Genomic DNA, 19,853 nt, shown 5'->3' with positions numbered 1-19,853 from the left:
CACACTGATAAACATCCTAGTTGTTCACTTTTTATTTTATCATAATGCTCCTGAGTGACAGTCTTCCCCAAATGTATTTATATCCTTTCCCACCTGCTTAGGAGGAAGGAAATAGTGAATAGATCTTTACATCTCAGAATTATTGTTTCAAAGATCAACAATGCTGTGGTATATATTACAGACACAGCTATAGAAGATACTATGATTTATGGAAGTGGCGCTGTAGCTCAAGTGGTAGAGCGCTCGCCTTGAGCTGAAGAGCTGAGGGACAGCGCCCAGGCCCAGAGTTCAAGCCCCACGACCGACAAAAAAAAAAAAAAAAAAAAAAGATACTATGATTTATAAAGACATCTGCTCAGTACTAAACAGAACTGAATTATAGTTGCGATTTTTAGATTCCTAGATCACTTTTCTTTCTCTGTGATGTCACTTCCTCACATTTTCCCACCTCTAAGTGTAGTTCCCTATTAATTTTCAAGAAAGTAGGAAAGTTTAAACAAAGATTGTGCTTTTGTACAAGAACTTAAGGATATCCTTTGAGTGAAATATTTATGAATGCATAATTTTGTGTGTGTGTGTGTGTGTGTGTGTGTGCGCGCGCGCGCAGTACTGGGGCTTGAACTCAGTCAGGGACTTGAGCTTAGGTCCTCTTGTTCTCAGTCAGCTTTTTCCCTCATGGCTGAGCCTTGCCTTTATATCCAACTCCCCAACGCCCGCTCCCCTCTTCCCCCCCAGCTCTTGGGAGATATAAAGCCTTACAGATTTGTCTACCTAGGCTAGAACGTGAACTATGATTCTCAGATCTCAGCCTCCTGAGTAACTAGAATTATAAGCATGAGCTATATACACCAGAATAGTTTTTGTTACAGTTTTAACTATGCAAAAGTCAAGGTTTTAGAATCCTTTATTTTCTACTTCTATACTGCATTCTGTGTGCCTATTTGCTGGATCAGTGTAGCTAAAGCTGATTATTATATACAATAAGGTTCATCCATCAAACACGTTCCACAGAATCAACATTAATGTTAAACATGGCTTCAAATTTAACATTAATTTTCCTTACTCTTCTGTTAAAAAAAAATCTATGGTCACTGAATATATGCAGTAAAAATATATAACACATTGATAATGAGAACCTCTGCCTCCTTACATCTGGGTAGGGTATCTTGGTGCAATGCAACATTTGCCACATCTGTTGTTAAGTGAATCTAAGAAGAGTAAAGGGAGATTTAAAATCTTAGGCTGACCATGGGCTATGGTGCATAAGAAAGGAATTATCATATTCTTTTAAACATATTCTATTAAACACATAAAATAAGTTATTTGTAGAGGTGGAGGAATAATAACATGTTATGAGTTAAGAAGTTGCTCTTCTGTGAAGTTCATGATAACTTAAATATGTTAAATGAAGCCAGGTGCCAGGATTATGCTTGTAAACCTAGCTACTCAGGAGGCTGAGATCTGAGGATCGCAGTTCAAAGCCAGCCTAGGTAGGAAAGTCAGGAGACTCTTATCTCCAATAAACCACCAGAAAACTGTAAGTGCACTGTAGCTCAAGTGGTAGAATGGCAGCCTTGAGCTGAAGAGCTGAGGGACAGCGCTCAGGCCCAGAGTTCAAGCCACATGACCGACAGGGAAAAAAAAAAAAAAAGAACTGGGTAAGAGGCCAGTTCCTGGCTCATGCCTGTAATTCTAGCCACTTTTAGATCTGAGTATCGAGGTTGAATGTCAGTCCAGAGCTGGGCACCGGTGGCTCATACCTGTAATCCTAGCTACTCGGGAGGCTGAGATCTGAGGATCACAGTTCAAAGACAGCCAGAGCAGAAAAACCTATGAGACTCTTATCTCCAATTATGCACCAGAAAACCAGAAGTGGCGCTGTAGCTCAAGTGGCAGAGTGCTCTCCTTGAGCTGAAGAACTGAGGGACAGCGCCCAGGCCTAGAGTTCAAGCCCCATCACCAAAAATAAATAAATAAATAAATAAAATGTGTGTGTGCTAAATGATTAACTCAGTTTAGCTAGCACTAAGGTACTTGCTATGTTTGATTTTCAACAATAAAAAACTGAGAATAGGCTGGGAAGGTGGCTCAGTGGTAGAGCGCTTGCCTTGCATGCCTGAGGCCCTGTGTTCGATTCCTCAGCACCACATAAGCAAAAAGAAAAAAGCCAGAAGTGGCGCTGTGGCTCAAGTGATGGAGCGCTAGCCTTGAGCTGAAGAGCTGAGGGACGGCACCCAGGCCCAGAATTCAAGCCCCTCGACTGCACCCCCCCCCAAAAAAAAAAAACAACCAAGCTGAGAATATTCATTTTTAAATATCTATGATAAAAAAAAATTGACTAAAGCCGGGCGCTGGTGGCTCACGCCTGTAATCCTAGCTACTCAGGAGGCTGAGATCTGAGGATCGCGGTTCAAAGCCAGCCCGGGCAGGAGAGACCGTGAGACTCCTATCTCCAATAAACCACCAGAAAACCGGAAGTGGCGCTGTAGCTCAAGTGGTAGAGCGCTCGCCTTGAGCTGAAGAGCTGAGGGACATCGCCCAGGCCCAGAGTTCAAGCCCTATGATGGACCAAAAAAAAAAAATTGACTATTAATGCCATAACTTGGGCAGTTCTGCATTACTTCCCCACATCCAAGTAAATTACCATTTCATGTTACAAAAACTTACAGATTCATTGTCATCAATGTGGCTTATTTTCCTAAGTAGGTTTTGATCCTGATGTATTAATTTTGTGAACATGTTTATTGTTACATTATATTAAAGCCATATCTCATTAATAACACATCAGGTGAGAATGTTTAGTTTTATTTTTTAACATTTATGATTCATTAATTTAGGAGTCTCACTATGTAGCCCAGGCTACCTTCAAATACATCACTGTGTCGGTTCATATTTATTTTTTACTCATACAAGGCCAAAACTTAAGGTCTCTCTTAAAAGCATATAATTATCAAGATAAACAAGAGACTAGCTAGTTTTGAAGATTTCTTCTGGCCAGAAACACAAATATTTAACATGCACCTATTTTATGAGGACTACAGGAGCAGAAGGCAGCATGAACACCTTGTCTAGCATCACTGTGGCCCTGCATGTAAATATCTTCTAAAGGTACCCTGTCTGGAATAACAGCTGCCAAATAATATGACTCTAAAGCAGGACTGACCACAGCAAACAAGGAAGTCAAATCTTGATTTTCTTGACTTAGTCCATGGCTCTATGCCTGCAAATACAAAACTTCTCTAGTAGTTTTTTGAGATACGGTCTTGCTATGTAGCCCAACCTGGCACTGAACTCAAGATTCTCTTGCCTTGGTCCTCTCAGTGCTGAGATTTAAGACATGTATTATCACAGCTAGTTCTTGAACTCTTTTAAGCACCAATTCTGCTATGGAGCAAATACTTGGTCTTCCAATAGGAAAGGAAATCTATTCTTGAGTGTTGTCGTCCTACAGCCCCAGGATATTGTTTTTACCAGAAACTCTACCCAAATTAATCTGATCACTCAATTTATAGTAATACTTACCAGAATAGTGTGGATCTTTATAGAAATTAGTTTACTAGATGTACTAGTTTTCTAGATTACTAGATAAAAATGTGAAGGGGCTGGGAAGGTAGCTCAGTGGTAAAGTGCTTGCCTATCATGCATGAAGCCCTGGGTTCAATTCCTCAATACCACATAAACAGAAGAAGCCGGAAGTGGCACTGTGGTAGAGTGCTAGCCTTAAAAGGAAGAGCTCAGGGACAGCACACAGGTCCAGAGTTCAAGCCCCACGACTGACAAAAAAGAAAAAGATGTGAAGAAATATCTTGGGTTTGTTTATTCAATACATGAGATATCATACATATATGCTAAGTAACTTAATCTGAATTTTTTTTTTGGGGGGGGGGGGCGGTGCCAGCCCTGGGACTTAAACTCAGGGCCTGGGTATAATCTTTGAGCTTTTTTCTGCTCAAGACTAGTTTCTACCAATTAAGCCATGGCTCCACTTCTTGCATTTTGGTGGTTAATTTAGAGATAAAAGTCTCATAAACTTTCTTGCCAGGCTGGCTTTGAGCTGAGATCCTCCAATCTCAGCTTCCTTTGCCTTTGACTCTGAATTATTTTCTTGATTTAAAAAAAAAAAAAGGGCTGGGAAGATGGCTCAGTAGTAGAGTGCTTGCCTTGCATGCATGAGGCCCTGGGTTTGATTCCTCAGCACCACTAAGCAGAAAAAGCCGGAAGTGGCGCTGTGGCTCAAGTAGTAGAACACTAGCCTTGAGTTGAAGAACTGAAGGACAGCACCCAGGACCCGACACAAAAAAAAAAAAAAAGAAAGAAAGAAAATCAGCTGGGCACAGGTGGCTTATATGCCTGTAATCCTAGCTACTCAGAAGGTTGAGATCTGAGGACTGTGGTTTGAAGCTAGACAGAACAGGAAAAACCATGGCACTCTTGTCTCCAAAAAACTACCTTAAAAAGCCAGCATAGGGGCTGGGAAGGTGGCTCAGTGGTAGAGTGCTTGGCCTTGCATGCATGAGGCCCTGGGTTGGATTCCTCAGCACCACATAAACAAAAAGGAAAAAGCCAGAAGTGGCGCTGTGGCTCAAGTGGTAGAGCGCTAGCCTTGAGCTGAAGAGATGAGGAACAGCGCCCAGGCCCAGAGTTCAGGCCCCACAACTGGACCCCACCCCCCAAAAAAAATTAATAAATAAAATAAAAAAATAAAAAGCCAGCATAGTACTGTGGCTCAAGTGGTAGAGCGTTTGACTTGAGCAAAAGCTCAGGGACAAGGGGAAACAAAGGAGGAGGCAACAGTGCTTGATAAGAAATGTACTCATTACCTTGCTCATGTAATTGTAACCCCTCTGTACGGTATTTTCACACACACACAAAAAACTTACTAAAAAAAAAAAAACCTCAGGGACAGTGCCCAGGCCCAGAGGTCAAGCCCTAGGACTGGAGGCGGGGAGGGAGGGAGAGGGGGTGAGAAGGGAGGGGGAGGAATCAGTCTCTCCAAACAGAAAATATACAGGCAATTTTCACTTTTGCATAAGAATGTTAACTGAAACCTATACATATTGAAACTTTGCTTTGCAAGCAGTTCAGTGGTAACTGAGATCACATCTCTATTGTTAAAAATCCACATTTTTGCAGGGTGCCGGTGGCTCATGCCTGTAATCCTAGCTACACAGGAGTATGAGATCTGAGGATCCAGATCTGAACCCAGCCCAGACAGAAAAGTCTCTAAGACTTTGGTTTCCAATTAATCACCAAAAAAGACGGAGGTAAAGTTGTGGTTCAAGTGGTAGAGCACCATCCTTGAGCAAAAACACTGATCTAGAGAGTTCAAGCCCTAGTACTGGAACACACACAAAAACAGTAATACTGGAAGTGTAAAGTGGCTCAAGTGGTAGAATACTAGCCTTGAACAACAAGAGGCTCAGAGACAGCACTCAGGCCTTGAGTTCAAGCCCCAGGATTGGCAAAAAAATAAAACAAAACAAAAAACAGGTGCCAGTGGTTCACACCTGTAATCTTAGCTATTAAGAGGCTGAGATATAGCAGTTTAAAGCCAGCCTGGGCAGGAAAGTCTGTGAGACTCTTATCTCCAATTAACCACCAAAAACCAAAATGGTGCTGTGGCTCAAATTGGTAGAGTACTTGCCTTGAGCTGAAGAGCTCAGGGACAGTGCCCAGGCCTAGAGTTCAAACCCCATGACTGACCACCCCCCAAAAGTGTCTTAGAGCCGAGTGCCAGTGTCTCACGCCTGTAATCCTAGATATTCAGGAGGCTGAGATCTGAGGATCAAGGTTCAAAGCCAGACCAGGCAGGAAAAGCCATGAAACTCTTATCTCAAATAAAACACCAGAAAACTGGAAGGGGCACTGTGGCTCAAGTGGTAGAGCGCTAGCCTTGAGCTGAAGAGCTCAGAGACAACACTCAGGCCGAGTACAAGCCCCAAGACTGACCAAAAAAAAAATCTTAGAAAAGATAACTAATAAAAATTTCCCTATATCAAAAAGAAAGAAAGAAAAAAAGAAAGGAAGGAAGGAAGGAAGGAAGGAAGGAAGGAAGGAAAGAGAAAGAAGAAAGAAAAGAAAGAAAAGAAAGAAAGAAAGAAAGAAAGAAAGAAAGAAAGAAAGAAAGAAAGAAAGAAAGAAAGAAAGAAAGAAAGAAAATAATGGAATGGCCAGTTTCCCATTCTATAGTCCACTGCCAATTAACACATGTCTTTCAATTCCATATGCAGGTTGTTCCAATCTTCTGCTATTTTAGATAACAACTCAAAGCTTATCTTGATAAGTAATTTTTTTTAATCTATAATCAGTTTGCAGAAGTGAAATTATTCAGAGAAATGGAATGATCCTTATGATTCTTAATTCATATCATAATATCTTGAAGTTATTTTAAAACAAATCAGAGCTGGGCACTGGTGGCTCACACAGATAATTCTAGCTACTCAGGAATGTGGAGAGCTGAAGATCGAGGTTCAAAGCCGGCCAAGGCAGGAAAGTCCATGAGACTCCTAGCTCCAATTAATCACAGAAAAAGCTGGAAGTAATGCTGTAGCTCAAGTGGTAGAGTGCTAGCCTTGAGCAAAAGGAGCTTAGGGACAACGCCAAGACCCAGAGTTCAATGGCAAGACCAGCAAAAACAAAAACAAACCAACAAAACCCAACAAATCAGAACACTGGAAGCTTAGGGCACATTATATGAACCCCTGAAGACAAATAAGCCCCTGTTCCCTCACACTTATTTTTTTCAGATCACCTTTCCCACACTCCACTCTTTCTTTTTTTCTTTCTTTCTTTCTTTCTTTCTTTCTTTTTTGGTTGGTTGTGGGGCTTGAACTCAGGCTTGGGTACTGTCCCTGAGCTTTTTTGCTCAAGGCTAGTGTTCTTTCCCTTTGAATCACAGCACCATTTCTGGTTTTCTGGTGGTTTATTGGAGATAAGTGTTTCATTGATTTTCTGGCCTGGGTGGCATCTAACTATCCTTAGATCTCAGCCTCCTGAGTAGCTAGGATTATGGGCTGAGCCACCATTGCCTGGCTCATTATAAAGCTCTAAAAAATAAGCTTTTCTGATAAAGACTAGTTCTAACAGCCTTCTTAGATTCCTCCCCCTTTTGTTTTTCCTTTTCCCTATCTTTAAGAAAAGGCAGTGTTTACATTTCAGATTCAATTCTGAGACCATCTGTAATTATTAATTTTTCTTATCAGCTTGATTGAATTGAAAGATGACTAGGGATTAGTAAAGCGTATGTCTAGGTAGCAAGCTTTATTTTTTATTTTTGCCAGACCTGGGGCTTGAACTCAGGGCCTGGGCACTGTCCCTGAGCTACTTTTGCTCAAGGCTAGCACTCTACCACTTGAGCCACAGTGCCACTTCTGGCTTTTTCTGTTTATGTTGTACTGAGGAATCGAACCCAGGGCTTCATGCATTCTAGGCACTCTACCACTAAGTCACATTCCCAGACGAATAGCAAGCTTGAACCCACTGTAGGACTGAAGATATGAATGGATTACTGAGAGAGGAGAAGTGAAGAAGGTAGGGCCCTCATTGAAGGACATCAGTGGGTAGAGGGTCGATACTTGGTGCTGTCGCTTTCCTTGGTGGTTTTCTGTTACAGCTCTGAACTGCTTCCTGTACACCACAATGTAAGGTGTTCTGCCTCCCTGCTAGCAGACCTAAATTTATAAACCACTCTGAAAATAAACAGATCCAGGCTTGATTCTAATTCAAGATATTTACTAACCATGACTTTGTACTACTAATTTAATCTAGCCTCAATTTCACATCTGTAAAAAGGATTAATGCTATTACTTACCTCTAAGTACTATTTGGTAGATTAAATAAGACAGTAACATGAACTTTGAAGTACTTAAAAACTAGTGCACTTGCTTCAAAAAGTTATGAGATTTTCTCAAAGCCCTAATTATATCTGAATAACAGACTAATCTGAAAGTAGACTGCACTAAGATAACAAAATGTACTAAATTCTTGAGTTCAAAAAGAAGACTTAAGTGCTGGTAACTCACACCTGTAATCTTCACTACTTGTGCTGAGATCTGACGTTGGTGGTTCAAACATAGGCCTGACAGGTAAGTCCATGAGACTCTTCCAATTACCCACCAAAGTCAGAAGTGGCTCAAATGGTAGAGCACCAGCCCTGAGTTCAAGTCTCAGGACTGGGAAAAAAAAGGAGGGTTGGGGACATGACTCAAGTGGGATGAGCACCTCCCTGGCAAGTACAAGGCTGTGAGTTCAAAGAAATGGTTTTTTTTGTCAGTCATGGGGCTTGAACTCTGGGCCTGGGCACTGTCCCTCAGCTCTTCAGCTCAAGGCTCTACCACTTGAGCCATAGCACCACTTCCAGTTTTGTTTTCTGGTGGTTTTTTATTGGAAATAAAAGTCTCATGGACTTTCCTGCCCGGGCTGGCTTTGAACTGCGATCCTCAGATCTCAGCCTCCTGGGCAGTTAGGATTACAGGGGTGAGCCACCAGCACCTGGCTCAAGAAATGTTTTTTTTTTTTTTTTTTTGTCGGTCATGGGGCTTGAACTATGGGCCTGGGCGCTGTCCCTCAGCTCTTCAGCTAAGGCGAGCGCTCTACCACTTGAGCTACAGCGCCACTTCCAGTTTTCTGGTGGTTTATTGGAGATAGGAGTCTCACGGTCTCTCCTGCCCGGGCTGGCTTTGAACCTCAATCCTCAGATCTCAGCCTCCAGAGTAGCTAGGATTACAGGCGTGAGCCACCAGCACCCGGCTAGAAATGGGTTTTTATACATCTAAATGAACATATCACCCAAAAAAAAAAATCCACATGTAAAGAAATTTTTCTTGGGCTGGGAAGTTGGCTCAGTGGTAGAGTGCTTGCCTTGCATGCATGAGGCCCTGGGTTCAATTCCTCAGTACCACATAAGCAGAAAGAGCCGGAAGTGGTGCCGTTACTCAAGTGGTAGAGTGCTAGCCTTGAGCAAAAGCAGCTCAAGGACAATGCCCAGGCCCTGAGTTCAAGCCCCAGGACTAAAAAAAAAAAGATTCTTAAAATGTAACAACTTTAGAAAGTATTACAAGTATCTTTTATAACTTCTCTAGAAAAATGCATTACTTTATTATATATCTCTCATTGCAAATCTCATATATTACTTAAAATCAAATTAGGCAGTGATTGTTTATATTTCAATTGCAAACAAATGATATAGAAGAAATCTCTCTTGCCCACAAATATTAAACAACAGCAGATGAAAGAAGTCTTAGTTTGGGGCTGGGAAGGCAGCTCAGTGGTAGAGCACTTGCCTTGCATGTATGAGACCCTGGGTTTGATTCCTCAGCACCACATAAGTAGAAAAAGCTGGAAGCTGCGCTATGGCTCAAGTGATAGAGTGCTAGCCTTAAGCTGAAGAGCTGAGGGACAGTGCCCAGGCCCAGAGTTCAGGCCCTGCAACTGATAAAAAAAAGTCTTAATTTTTTTCTTTATAATATAAACAATGTTTCCTACAATTTTTGAAGAGATCAATTTACTGTACAAGATTTCCTTTTTTTTTTTTTTTTTGGGGGGGGTCCGGTCATGGGGCCTGAACTCTGGGCCTGGGCGCTGTCCCTCAGCTCTTCAGCTCAAGGCTAGCACTCTACCACTTGAGCCACAGTGCCACTTCGAGCTTTTTTCTTTTTGCTTATGTGGTGCTGAGGAATCGAACCCAGGGCCTCATGCATGCAAGGCAAGCACTCTACCATTGAGCCACCTTCCCAGCCCCTCCTTTCCTTTTTAATACAAAGGAATAATCATAAAAGACATCATAATACTTAGGTATTGAGATATTATGTTAGGTATTCTATAAACTGAGTTCAGACATAACAAATCCCCAAGATCCATCTCCAATTCACCCAGCACTAGAGGTGGGTGAAAATCCTCAATTTTTGTTTTTGACAGCAATCAGGAGTCAAAGAATACTTACAAACCTAAGAGCAAGAAAGCCGTCACTAACATTAAAGTACTAGCCAAGAGGGTCAGAAAAAGCAGAAATGTAGAAACCAAAAGCAGGCAATACTCACACATCCAGAATCTATGTAATTTCTCTGGAAAAGTTTTCTAATTCCTAACTTGCTTAAACAAAATCTACAAAATCTATAAAATGTTATTAATATAGTGTATATTTTAAAATAATATCCTCAGTTTTCTGATACTAGTTCTAGGAGAACAGAGAAGGGCAATAAAGTAGGTGGCATATATTCTCAACTTACACACTTATATAAACATTAGCAAAGATATTCAATTTCCAGAGAATCTCAAACTAACTTCCAGTAACTCACTGATTTTACAGTTCCTACATTTAAAAAGGAATAAAAAGAATGAATGAGATGACTGAATGAATGAAAAGAACTCCCTATGCATATGGTAAGTTTATAGGTTAAGCTTGTATTTGTTCAACTTGGGGTGTAAGAGGAGGGAGGGAAGGGAAAAAAATTAATCAAAACAAAGAACGAACCTCCCCAAAAAAACATGGAGTAAACTATGAGGCATTTTAATCTGGACATTTAAAAGACTTCGTTTTTGCAGAAATTGGTCACCTTCAGTTATATTTTTTATGTTTACCTGACCATAATACCAGGTCATATGCAAAGTAAGTCAAGTCAAAAATGAAAGTTTTGGGGCTGGGAAGATGGCTCAGTGGTAGAGCGCTTGCCTTGCATGCCTGAGGCCCTGGGTTCGATTCCTCAGCACCACATAAGCAAAAAGAAAAAAGCCAGAAGTGGCGCTGTGGCTCAAGTGGTAGAGTGCTAGCCTTGAGCTGAAGAGCTGAGGGACAGCACCCAGGCCCAGAGTTCAGGCCCCACGACCGGACCCAAAAAAAAAATAAAAATAAAAATGAAAGTTTTTTTTTTTTTTTTACCAGATACTCAGATATACCAAGCTTCAAAGTTAGTACCTGGAATAGCTAAATTTTGTTGGGTGAACAATGAGTACTAGAAAACTCTGATTTTGTATCACACACACCAAAGACACAGCTGGGAAGATACGTACCAAACTCCCACACACCTAGTAACCACTGTTACTCTGTGAAGGGTGACACATCCTTATCAGCCATGTTTGCTTTCTGGGGAAAGAAAAGTTTCCAGAGGATAAAACCAACATTCTTAAAAATTGCTCAAGATAGGATTCCTTACCAAAAGGAGGTAGTCCATATGTTTGTGTCGCCTGAGGGTAGACAGTGTAGGGTTGAGACTGCTGGAGAGTCTGGTATTGAGTCTGCCCAGGGTAAGCTGTTTCCGAAACAGGAACTGAGAGGATATGTGCATAAGTTCTGGAAAAATTCAAGAAAACAAAAATTTTCATGCATCTTAATAGTGAAAAAAACAGTGAAGTAGCTCATGCCACCAAAATAAACCCTCACTCCAATAACTCAAGGGCAGGAAGTACAACACTTTGTTCCCGATCAGGTCCTACAGTCATCCAACTAAAGAATAAGTTTATGGAGAATGTAATATTCTTAAACATCCTCCATTAATTGACCTACAAGCATCTGTGATGGGCTATATGCAAGATACTACAGGAGCCAAAAATTATCACACTTGCCGGGCGCTGGTGGCTCACGCCTGTAATCCTAGCTACTCAGGAGGCTGAGATATGAGGATCGCGGTTCAAAGCCAGCCCGGGCAGGAGAGACCTTGAGACTCCTATCTCCAATAAACCACCAGAAAATCGGAAGTGGTGCTGTAGCTCAAGTGGTAGAGCGCTTGCCTTGAGCTGAAGAGCTGAGGGACAGCGCTCAGGCCCAGAGTTCAAGCCCCACGACCCACAAAAAAAAAAATCACACTTATGCTGGGCACTGGTGGCTCACGCCTGTAATCCTAACTATTCAGGAGGCTGAGATCTGAGGATCCCAGTTCAAAGCCAGCCTAGCAGGGAAGTCCATGGGACTCTTATCTCCAATTAATCACCAGAAAACCAGAAGTGGTGCCTGTGGCTCAGGTGGTAGAATGCTTGCCTTGAGCTGAAGAGCTCAGGGAGAGTGCCCAGACCCAGAGCCAGAGTTCAAGACCCACAACCAACAAAAAACAAAATAAAATAAATTATTATACTTATTTGTGCCCACAACCAACAAAAAACAAAATAAAATAAATTATTATACTTATTTGTGCCCTACGTCCACATATAGAATAAAATGCTAAAGTAACAGAAAACAGGTTGGAACAAGCTTGGCAATTGGCTCTCATCCTTCACCCAGGTTCCTGGGCCCCTTAACTCAACGTCAGGATTTGGAAAAGAGGGTGAATTTGGTGGAGAAAAGGCCAGCAGCAAACTCACTAGAAAACATAGGTAAGGTGGGTCTCAAGGTCTTCAAATTGAGACAGGTTAACCAACAAATAAGTCTGAGCATACTGTCAGCCACCTCAGAGACAGGTAAGGTCTAGAATTTAGCAGTGAAGCCCTGGAACTCTACAGTAGAGTAGCTAACTTGATTGTTTTGTCCATTTACTGCACTGAATGTTTATATACCAGTTATTTTATTTGGTATATTATGCTGTACTGTACTTAAGACTTAGATAATGGCACCAAAAATAAAAACAGGGTACTATAAGTACTATAAAAACCCTAATAAAGGGCTAGAATGTGGCTTAGTGGTAAAGTGCTGGCCTGACATGTATAAAGTCCTGGGTTTGATTCCTTAGTAACATATACACAGAAAAAGCTCAAAGTGGTGCCGTGACAAAAGAAAAAAAATTCTAATAAAATATAGAGGGTTGCGTTTTACATGGGAAAAGGTTGTTTTTGTTTTTATTTTCCAATCTTGCGCAATGAGAACAATAAAGGAACAATACTGAGTGGATAGGAAGGACATAAGTAGGAGAGAAAAGGAAGTTCTAAAACAAGAAAAAAGCCTTGGAAAAAGTACAGAAAAAGGGCTTCGGACGCCAAGAAGCAAACATCATATCAAGTGAAGTGTATTAAAGAGAAGGGAAGCAGCAAGCCGAGGTAGAAGCACAGCAAAGACCTTGAACGTCAGGCTGAAACAGTTCAGACAAATGCGAAACAACTGGGGGCAATGAGATTGCTGACCAAAGAATAGAGCTATTCTTAATAAAGATTAATGTGATATTGCGCACTTAACTGGATTATAAGGGGGTGAAATTGAAATGAAGGCCAAGTTAAAAAACTATTATAAGCCGGGCGCTGGTGGCTCACGCCTGTAATCCTAGCTACTCAGGAGGCTGAGATCTGAGGATCGCGGTTCAAAGCCAGCCCGGGCAGGAGAGACCATGAGACTCCTATCTCCAATAAACCACCAGAAAACCGGAAGTGGCGCTGTAGCTCAAGTGGTAGAGCGCTCGCCTTGAGCTGAAGAGCTGAGGGACAGCGCCCAGGCCTGGAGTTCAAGCCCCATGACCGACAAAAAAAAAACAAAAAACAAAAAAAAAACTATTATAATTCAAGCCAGGAGGTGGTGGCTCACACCTGTAATCCTACCTACTTAGGAGACTGAGATCTGAGGATCATGGCTCAAAGCCAGCCAAGGCAGGAAAGTCAGTGAGACTCTTATCTCCAATTAATGACCAGAAAACCAGAGTGGTGCTGTGGCTCAAGTGGTAGAGCTCTCATCTTGAGCTGAAAAGCTCAGGAACAGCACCCAGGCCAAGAGTTCAGACCAAAAAATAAAAATAAAAAAATAATTATAACTCAATGGTTCTATAATTATAATTATAATGCAAAGTGATAATGGGGTTTGAATTAAGAGAGAAGGTATAATTAAGTGTCTTAAATGTACCAGGTATGCAAATATACTATAAATAAATTTGGAATAGGTAACATATTCACATCTCAGTAGATTCTCAGAGATTGTATTAGCCAGATCTGGGGAAACAGTTCAGGTTATAGTTGTTATGCAAGCTATACAAGAATAATTTGAGGGGCTGGGAATGTGGCTTAGTGGTATAGTGCTTGCCCTGGGTTCAATTCTCCAGTATCACATAAACAGAAAAAGTTGGAAGTGGTACTGTATACTAAAGTAATAGCCTTGAGCAAAAGAAGCTCAGGGAGCTGGGAAGGTGGCTCAGTGGGAGAGCACTTGCCTTGCATGCATGAGGCCCTGGGTTTGATTCCTCAGCACCACATAAGCAAAAAGAAAAAAGCCGGAAGTGGCGCTGTGGTTCAAGTGGTAGAGCACTAACCTAGAGCTGAGGGACATGCCCAGGCCCAGAGTTCAGGCCCCACGACCGGACCCAAAAAAAAAAAAAGAAGTTCAGGGACAGGGCCCAGACCCTGAGTTCCAGCCCCAGGAATGGCCAAAATAAATAAATACATTAATTAATTAATTAATAATTTGAACTAAAGAAGGACGCTGCTAGCTCATGCCTGTAATCCTAGCTACTCAGGAGGCTGAGATCTGAGAATCATGGTTTGAAGCCAGCCAGGGCAGGAAGATCCATGAGACTTTCTTTTTTTGGTCATGGGGCTTGAACTCTGGGCCTGACTGCTGTCCCTCAGCTCTTCAGCTCAAGGAGAACACGCTACCACTTGAGCTACAGTACCACTTCCAATTTTCTGGTGGTTTATTGGAGATAGGAGTCTCATGGTCTTTCCTGCCCGGGTGGGCTTTGAACCAAGATCCTCAAATCTCAGCCTCCTGCTTAGCTAGGATTACAGGCGTGAGCCACGGGCACCCGGCTCCATGAGACTCTTATCTCCAGTTAACCACCAGAAAACCGGAAGAGACACTTGGGTCAAAATGGTAGAGTGCTAGCCTTCAGCGAAAAAGCTCAGGGCCAATGCCTACTAGGTCCTGAGTTCAAGCCCCATGACCAACAAACAAAAAGAGTAATTTAAACTAGTAGTGACCTCAGATGGCCCAATATCCAGATATGCTGAAGACTATTATCTTCTTTTCCATATACCTTTATAGATAATATCACTAGGCAAAAATGTGAGAACATTCCAAAAATGAAATGGAAAAAACTGGGTACCTGACTGAATAGGCTTTCAAACTAAATGACACAACATGGCTTGGAACACTCATGCGTTTCACCTTTCTACCTAAGAATCTTCCCATGGGGCTGGGAAGGTGGCTCAGTGGTAGAGCGCTTGCCTTGCATGCATGAGGCCCTGGGTTCGATTCCTCAGCACCACAGGCCCAGAGTTCAGGCCCCATGACCGGATCCAAAAAAAAAAAAATCTTCCCAGATAATAAGGTCAGACACTTCATAAAAGAAAATTACACAGAATGGCACAAGGTTAACATCAGAACTTGAAAAATTCATTGTGATGACTTCTTGATTAGTTTATTTTTTTAAGTAATGCAAATTCAAAAGGCATAAATGGGCACTAAAAGAGAAAACATGGGGCTGGGAAGGTGGCTCAGTGGTAGAGCACTTGCCTTGCATACTCGAGGCCCTGGGTTCGATTCCTCAGCACCACATAAGAAAAAAGCCGGAAGTGGCACTGTGGCTCAAGTGGTAGAGTGCTAGCCTTGAGCTGAAGAGCTGAGGGACAGCACCCAGGCCCAGAGTTCAGGCCCCATGACCGGACCCAAAAAAACATGCCAGTGTATTTTATATAACGTATCTCTCACGAATTTCTTTGTGTCTCTTCCATTTGCAAGTACCTAAGAATATATCCTGGCCTAATGAATGCACCTGTGTGTGTCTGTGTGTGGATGGGCTCACTCTTTGTTAATGCACAAGCAGAAATGTGGATCACAGTGTTCTGCACCTGACTCAGAGGTAACCACCTCCTTTAGTCTTAAATGCTGATGTTACCCTGAAAGACTTAAACATACCCCTTTGTGACTTCAACCTACCAAGTCTGTCTACTTTTAAGTCCAATTCTACTTTGAGGACATTCCTTTAACAAGAAACTGAATACAGCCAGGCGCTAGTGGTTCATGTCTGTAATCCTAGCTACTGAGGAGGCTGAGATCTGAGGATTGTAGTTCAAAGCCAGCCTGGACAGGAAAGTCTATGAGACTCTTACTTAACAATTAACTATCAAAAAATGAGAAGTGGAGCTGTGGTTCAAAGTGGTAAGAGTGCTAACCTTGAGCAAAGAGCTCAGCAACAGTGCTCAGGCCCCACAACTGACAAAAAAAAGAAAGAAAGAAACTGAACACTGTATAGACTAAATTTCAGTCTGAGATCAGCTTGAGCTGTTTTTATTTATTTGTATGTCAAGATAAGAGAAAGAGAATGATCAGAGGCCCATCTATAATAGGATTGATCACTATTTTTCATTTCCATTGCCTATGCATTTAGAATGACCTTTGTAACAGTGATCTGTTCTAGGCAACCATATATAGTTAAAAGAATAACATAAACTATATTTAAAGGGAATAAAAAAACTGGAGTAAGGACACACAGAAAAAGAAAAGTGAAAATAAATATCTTTGTAATGAACCTAGAGAAAAATAGAGGATATAATTATTCAACTTACTTTGCAGAATACATTTGTGAGGTATAATCATTGGATGAGCGAGGGATGTAATCGGTGCATGTCATAACTGAAAGAAAGATAATATCACCAAGTAAAAAAGTTAGAACATGTCAAAAATGAAATGGGAATATTATGTATCTAACTATATAGTCTTTCAAAGTAAATAACACAAAACAGCTTGGATACTAGAAAGTAAAAAAGATTATGTAGCAGAAAACACCTCACCTTTATGTTTATGGATTTGTTAAAGACTACAGGAAATGGTAAAAGAAGCAAGAATGGTGGGTGGGAGCAAATGGAAAGAGTTGAAAGGTGGTAACAAGTGATTTTTATCTTCTCTTTTCACTGATCTGAACTATAGATGAAGCAACAACCTAAGCTCTCAGGTGTGTTTACTAGCAAACTTAGAAAGAAAGCAAGATCAGAAAAGCACATTCTGCTTCTTCATACTCTAGATGCTTACTATATTCTAGTGAAAGGTAATACACAGATTTGGGGAGCATACCTAGTCCTACTAAAAAACTGTTGCTACCATGTGTATGACCAATGGCAGAACAGGTACAAGTACGCTTCTACACTATTTTTTCTACTTTATAATATAAAGACTTTAAATTTGGCAAAGCAAGAGACAGACTTGTGAAAATGATGTGAGGTTCTGACGAACCATCAAGTAAAATGCCTTCTCCAACTTCTTTACCCTTCAGAACTTTATCTGGGAAGAGCTGCTATACAGGTTGGATCCTCATGATTATGGCAGGGGTAAATATTGTAAACTCCAGTTTGTCAGCTAGCTAAATCTCACTCACTAGGCACTATTTCAATCCATGTTGTAAAAACAGTTACATTATGACATGCTTACACCATGCTTTGTCCAACAGAGATAAATGCAGCCATCCTATTGTAAATAGGGACTAGGACAGAACTTTAAAAAAATATTATTATTATTATTATTATAATTATTGTCAATCATGGGGCTTGAACTCTAGGCCTGGGCACTGTCCCTCAGCTTTTCAGCTCAAGGCTAGTGCTCTACCATTTATCCATGAGATAAGAGTCTCATGGATTTTCCTGCCTAGGCTGTCTCTGAACCAGATTCCTCAGATCTCAGCCTTCTGAGTAGCTAGGATTACAGGCTTAAGCCATCGGTGCCCAGCTACCAACTGATCTTTTATTTAGGTAGATTCCCTGAGAGAATGCCTGATTCAAAAGGGGAACTCTGGTCTAGGGCAGATGAAGGACCAGTTCATGCTCATGAGTATCACATCAACACTGATTATTTAATTATAGAAAATCTTACTTAATGCCATTGTTGGATGTATTTAAAAATAATCACTGGAAACTTGAAGATCACATTTATCTACATTCATTTTGACAACTGGTGATCATAATTAGATCTGAAGTCCACACAGAATATAAGGTAAATTCATTCAAATTTTTTGTGTTAGTTCCTTTTCTGCTGGCAAGTACTTAAAGTGAGGAAAAGTTAGCAAGTACTTCTGAAAGCACCAATACAGAAGCACCATGACAGGTGGTATGAAATATTAACAGGCAAACTCATCAATGAATTCAAATGTTTCCAAGTAAATGGAGTAGATCGAGGTTCAAAGCCAGCCCAAACTTATTGCCAACTAACCACCAAAAAGCCAGAAGTAGAGCTGTGGCTCAAATAGTAGAGGTAAGGTTAGTAAATGCTTCTGAAAGCACCAATACAGAAGCATCATGACAGGTGGTGTGAAATATTAACAGGCAAACTCATCAAGGAATTCAAATGTTTCCAAGTAGATGGAGTAGATCGAGGTTCAAAGCCAGCCCAGACTTATTGCCAATTAACCACCAAGAAGCCAGAAGTAAAGCTGTGGCTCAAATAGAGCACCAGCCTTGAGGAAAAAATAAGGGATAACATCCAGGCGTTGAGTCCAATTTCCAATACTGGCACACAAAAATATTTACAAGTAGGGCTGGAAATGTGGCTTAGGCCTAGCATGCCTGAAATCCTGGGTTTTATTCCTCAGTACCACATAAACAGAAAAAGTTGGAGGTGGCACTGTGGCTCAAGTGCTAGCCTTGAGCAAAAGAAGCTCAGGGACAGTGCCCAGGCCCTGAGTTCAAGCCCCAGACTGGCCAAAAACTACACACACACACACACACACACACACACACACACACACACTTGTGACAAACTTTTGAAGTTTATAAGGCAATGACTTATAAAGATACTGGATAATATAGGCTGAGAATGTTAAAATCACAAATAGTAATAAGTATGGATGGAGAAGAAAACAGGGTCTAAAAACAAAACTAATGTAGAAAAGAAAGGAAGGGAAGGTATACTCATAAATATCAAGGGAACTAGGGTTTTTGAAGGAAAAGTATTTCGAGGGAGTTGGGAAAACTGAACTTACTTCTTCATCTTGAAGTATTTAAAGTTATGAGACTTTAGTGAATAGATGTTTTTATTGAGGTTGAATGGAATAACCAAGGAATTACAGGACACATTTCATTCATTAGAGCAGTTTCCCAATTATGAACAGTATTATGTATGTTTAAGGACTTACCTAATAGCTCCTAGAAAGTGCAGGTCCCCATCCATATAAGATGTACTAAGCAACAATCTCCAAAGTTGGGCTAGAATTCTACATTACTAACAAGCATGTCAGATAATTCTTGTATCTTAGGCAAAAAGCATGAGAACCTCTAGAATAAAGTCACCTTAGGAAATAATATATGGAATTCAAGACATATCTGTTATTTATTCTTTCAATTATTCTTGGCTTATCACAAGCCAAGCAGGCTTATATCTGTAATCCTAGCTGCTTAGGATCTGAGGACTGAAGTTCAAAACCAGCCCAGGTAGACAAATCCAATGGATTTTTTAAAAAATTTCAACTGTTATTATAAAGAAGATGTACAGAGGCCAAGGGATTCTTATCTTCAACTAACCAGAAAAGCGCTAGAAGTGAAGCCAGGCACTGGTGGCTCGCATATGTAATCCTAGTTATTAAGTTGCTGAGATCTAAGGATTGAAGTTCAAAGCCAAGTCCACGAGACTCTTTTTTTTTGTTTTTTGGTTTTTTTTTGGGTCCAGTCGTGGGGCCTGAACTCTGGGCCTGAGTGCTGTCCCTCAGCTCTTCAGCTCAAGGCTAGCACTCTACTACTTGAGCCACAGCGCCACTTCTGGCATTTTTCTTTTTGCTTATGTGGTGCTGAGGAATCGAACCCAGGGCCTCAGGCATGCAAGGCAAGCGCTCTACCACTGAGCCAACTTCCCAGCCCCTCCACGAGACTCTTATCTCCAATTAAACATCAAAAAGCCAGAAGTGGAACTGTTGCTCAAGTGGGAGAGCATAAGACTTGAATGAAAAAGCTAAAGGATAACAACCCAGGCTCTGAGTTTAAGCCCCAGTATCAGCTTTGATTAAAAAATGCTAAGTGAGCCAGGTACCAGT

General features: G+C 41.2%; 1 protein-coding gene across 4 annotated transcripts in view; it reads right to left on the bottom strand.

The window, feature by feature from the left end:
- The window catches only part of Eya3 (EYA transcriptional coactivator and phosphatase 3), an 80,231-nt gene that overhangs the window by 35,793 nt on the left and 24,585 nt on the right, over positions 1-19,853 (bottom strand). For all 4 annotated transcript variants that reach the window (XM_070037500.1, XM_070037502.1, XM_070037501.1 and 1 more), the window contains 2 exons: positions 16,408-16,474; positions 11,151-11,287 (listed from right to left, as the gene is read on the bottom strand). In XM_070037500.1, the coding sequence (XP_069893601.1) occupies positions 11,151-11,287; positions 16,408-16,474 (204 nt within the window). The remainder of the gene's footprint in view (positions 1-11,150; positions 11,288-16,407; positions 16,475-19,853) is intronic.

This window comes from Dipodomys merriami, unplaced genomic scaffold, assembly GCF_024711535.1.
Source record: "Dipodomys merriami isolate MVZ:Mamm:240054 unplaced genomic scaffold, mDipMer1.0.p SCAF_28, whole genome shotgun sequence".
In the NCBI taxonomy this organism is placed as follows: Eukaryota; Metazoa; Chordata; class Mammalia; order Rodentia; family Heteromyidae; genus Dipodomys; species Dipodomys merriami.
This window is presented reverse-complemented; position numbering and strand designations above follow the sequence as displayed.